Here is a 2,440-nt window from a genome sequence, read left to right as displayed (position 1 = left end):
AAAGAGTTGAGAAGAGAAAGAATTGGAAGTGAAAGAGAAAGAGAGAGAAATGAAGAGGGATGTGTGAAGGAGATAGTAAGTTGTGGAAGTGATGGGCTGGTGGGGTGTTTTAATATTAGGGGTATTTTGGATTTCTTAGAAACACAAATTATAGTTTTTTTTTGTGAAAAAAACTTATAGTTTGTTCACGTATAAATTTTACTTCCACTTTTATAAAATGTGAAGAGAAGATAGATAAATGATTGATATATAAGTGATATGATAGGAAATGCATTTAGAGAAAGAATTGGAGGAACCAATGGGAATGCTCCAACTAGTCTTCAATTTGTTAATTAAAAAAAGACTCCAAGCTTCCAAAGGTAACCAAACAAATAAAAGGCTTCAATTTGTTAATTAAAGGAACCAATGGGAATGCTCAACCTAGACTTCACGATCCGTTTCTTGTATCCTGAATGACATCGCAACCGTTTATTAAATTCGAGAAAGCACAACTCAACACTTCACTCACCGTCCGATCCCAAACAAAGAATACATACAGAGAGTGAATTGTACGCATTCGAACATTGACCCACGCCTCCACTATATATAGGCCCTCATCACCAAACCTCGCAAAACTTTAGATCATTTTCCCCCTTAATTCAATTTGAAGAAGAATGAATCAAAGTCTTTCGAGGTTAGTTTTTTCTTTCCTTTCAGGATTTTGGAAATTGGGGTTTATTGAGTGTTTGTTATCGTAATTTGTTTTACATAATTGTTCTCTATATGAAGATTTGATGTGTTTCAAATTTTGTAACAATTGAATTGTTTGATTCTGCATTCTAATTTGGTATTTTTCAATTTGTTCCACTTTTAGGGTTCTGTCTTTTCTAGATCTAGGGAATTAGGGTTTATTGATTCTTCAGTTGTGATGATTTGCTTTACATTATTGTTATCTATTTGAATTTGAATGATTAGATGCTTTTCAAATTGCGTCACGATTCAATTATTTGATTCTTCTTTTCTAATTTTCGGGTTCTCAATTCCTTTATCTTGGAGTCGACGATAATTTTATTTGCCAAATTCATCGTTTTTATTCACATTTTTTATTTATATAAGAATTAGGTTACAATTATGTTTCACCGGTAGCCATGATTGTTTTGATTGAGGGGACAAGAATGTCCATGATCTTTAAATGTTGTTATCTGGTTGTGTTTGTTGTTTTACTTTCTTGTGTTTTTCTGATTTTTTTTTCGGCCGTTGACATATACCGATGGCTCGTACCAAGTAAACTGCTCGTATGTCAACCGGTGGAAAAGTTCCCAGGAAGCAGCTTGCAACCAAGGTTTGTTCTGGAATCATCACCTCAATCCTTATTCTCTTAATTTGTATTGGGTGCTTGAAATTTTGGCCAATGGTTTCATGATTTTGTTTTTTCTACTTTAGGCTGGTCGTAAGTCTGTATCAACCATCGGTGGGATCAAGAAGCCGCATCGTTACCGTCCTGGAACCGTTGCTCTTCGGTCAGTGATCCTTTTCTAGAATCCTTTATATTTTATTGTTTTACTGGGGTTTCCATTTTATTGATTTTTTTATGTTTACTAATAATTAAATTGTTGTTGATGGAACAGTGAGATTAGGAAGTACCAGAAGAGTACTGATGTGCTGATCAGGAAACTCCCTTTCCAGAGGTTGGTTCGTGAAATTGCTCAGGACTTCAAGGTAATGTGTAATTACTGATGTGAGATTCAGGTCTTATGTGTTTTTTTTCTTAATCATTGTGACTAAAGTTATGTATTTTTTTCTGTGGTTGCAGACTGACCTGCGTTTCCAGAGTCATGTTGTCCTTGCATTGCAAGAAGCTGCTGAGGCATACCTCGTTGGACTCTTTGAGGACACCAACTTATGTGCCATCCATCCTAAGCGTGTCACTATCATGCCTAAGGATATCCTGTTAGCAAGGAGGATTCGTGGTGAGCATACTTGATGTGGTACGTTTGGTGCTGGTCATATGGGGTGGCTGTGGAAGTGTTTTGTTATTTAGATTTCTTTTTGTTGAAGCTTATTAGTGGTATAGTTGTTTACTAGTAGTCTCATCAATTGTGGTAGGAACATACTGCCATAATTTGTGAAGCTCGGATTATTAGTAATTGTGGAGTTTGGTTCTCTGGTTCTGTGAATTGCTATCGTAATTTCTGGACATGCAGGCATTTGGTAATTGTATCTGACAATCTTTTGTTGCCATCTAAGATAGCGGACCTAGTTTATTATGATGCTTGATTGTTCATGTTTTGGGAATACTGTCTTTCAAACAAAAGACTGCATAATAGAACTAGCTAATACATTCCTTCAAATTGTGGTCAACGTTTTCATGAAAACTCCCTTCAATTACCCTTTTATGAATTGATTAAGCGTTATATTTTCCATAAAATGTAGTTATGTAGCAAAAATGATTGACCAATAA

The 2,440-nt window shown here is 35.3% G+C and overlaps 1 protein-coding gene across 1 annotated transcript; it reads left to right on the top strand.

The window, feature by feature from the left end:
* The first annotated feature begins 1,136 nt into the window (after window positions 1–1,136).
* LOC130727005 (histone H3.3-like) lies at window positions 1,137–2,199 on the top strand. The gene is made up of 4 exons (XM_057578332.1): window positions 1,137–1,321; window positions 1,423–1,499; window positions 1,608–1,698; window positions 1,793–2,199. The coding sequence occupies exons 1-4, from the start codon at window positions 1,277–1,279 to the stop codon at window positions 1,961–1,963; spliced, it is 384 nt and encodes a 127-aa protein (XP_057434315.1). The 5' UTR covers window positions 1,137–1,276; the 3' UTR covers window positions 1,964–2,199.
* Window positions 2,200–2,440: the final 241 nt, after the last annotated feature.

This window comes from Lotus japonicus, chromosome 6 (assembly GCF_012489685.1).
Source record: "Lotus japonicus ecotype B-129 chromosome 6, LjGifu_v1.2".
In the NCBI taxonomy this organism is placed as follows: Eukaryota; Viridiplantae; Streptophyta; class Magnoliopsida; order Fabales; family Fabaceae; genus Lotus; species Lotus japonicus.
The sequence above is the reverse complement of the archived record's forward strand: the minus strand, read 5'-3'. Positions and strand labels throughout refer to the sequence as shown.

What these genes read in the sequence shown, in the direction of transcription:
- LOC130727005 (XM_057578332.1), top strand. Translation starts at nt 1,277, where the DNA reads ATGTCAACCGGTGGAAAAGTTCCCAGGAAGCAGCTTGCAACCAAG. An exon ending in CCTGGAACCGTTGCTCTTCG is followed by an intron (nt 1,500 to 1,607) that starts GTCAGTGATCCT and finishes TTGATGGAACAG; the next exon opens with TGAGATTAGGAAGTACCAGA. An exon ending in AAATTGCTCAGGACTTCAAG is followed by an intron (nt 1,699 to 1,792) that starts GTAATGTGTAAT and finishes CTGTGGTTGCAG; the next exon opens with ACTGACCTGCGTTTCCAGAG.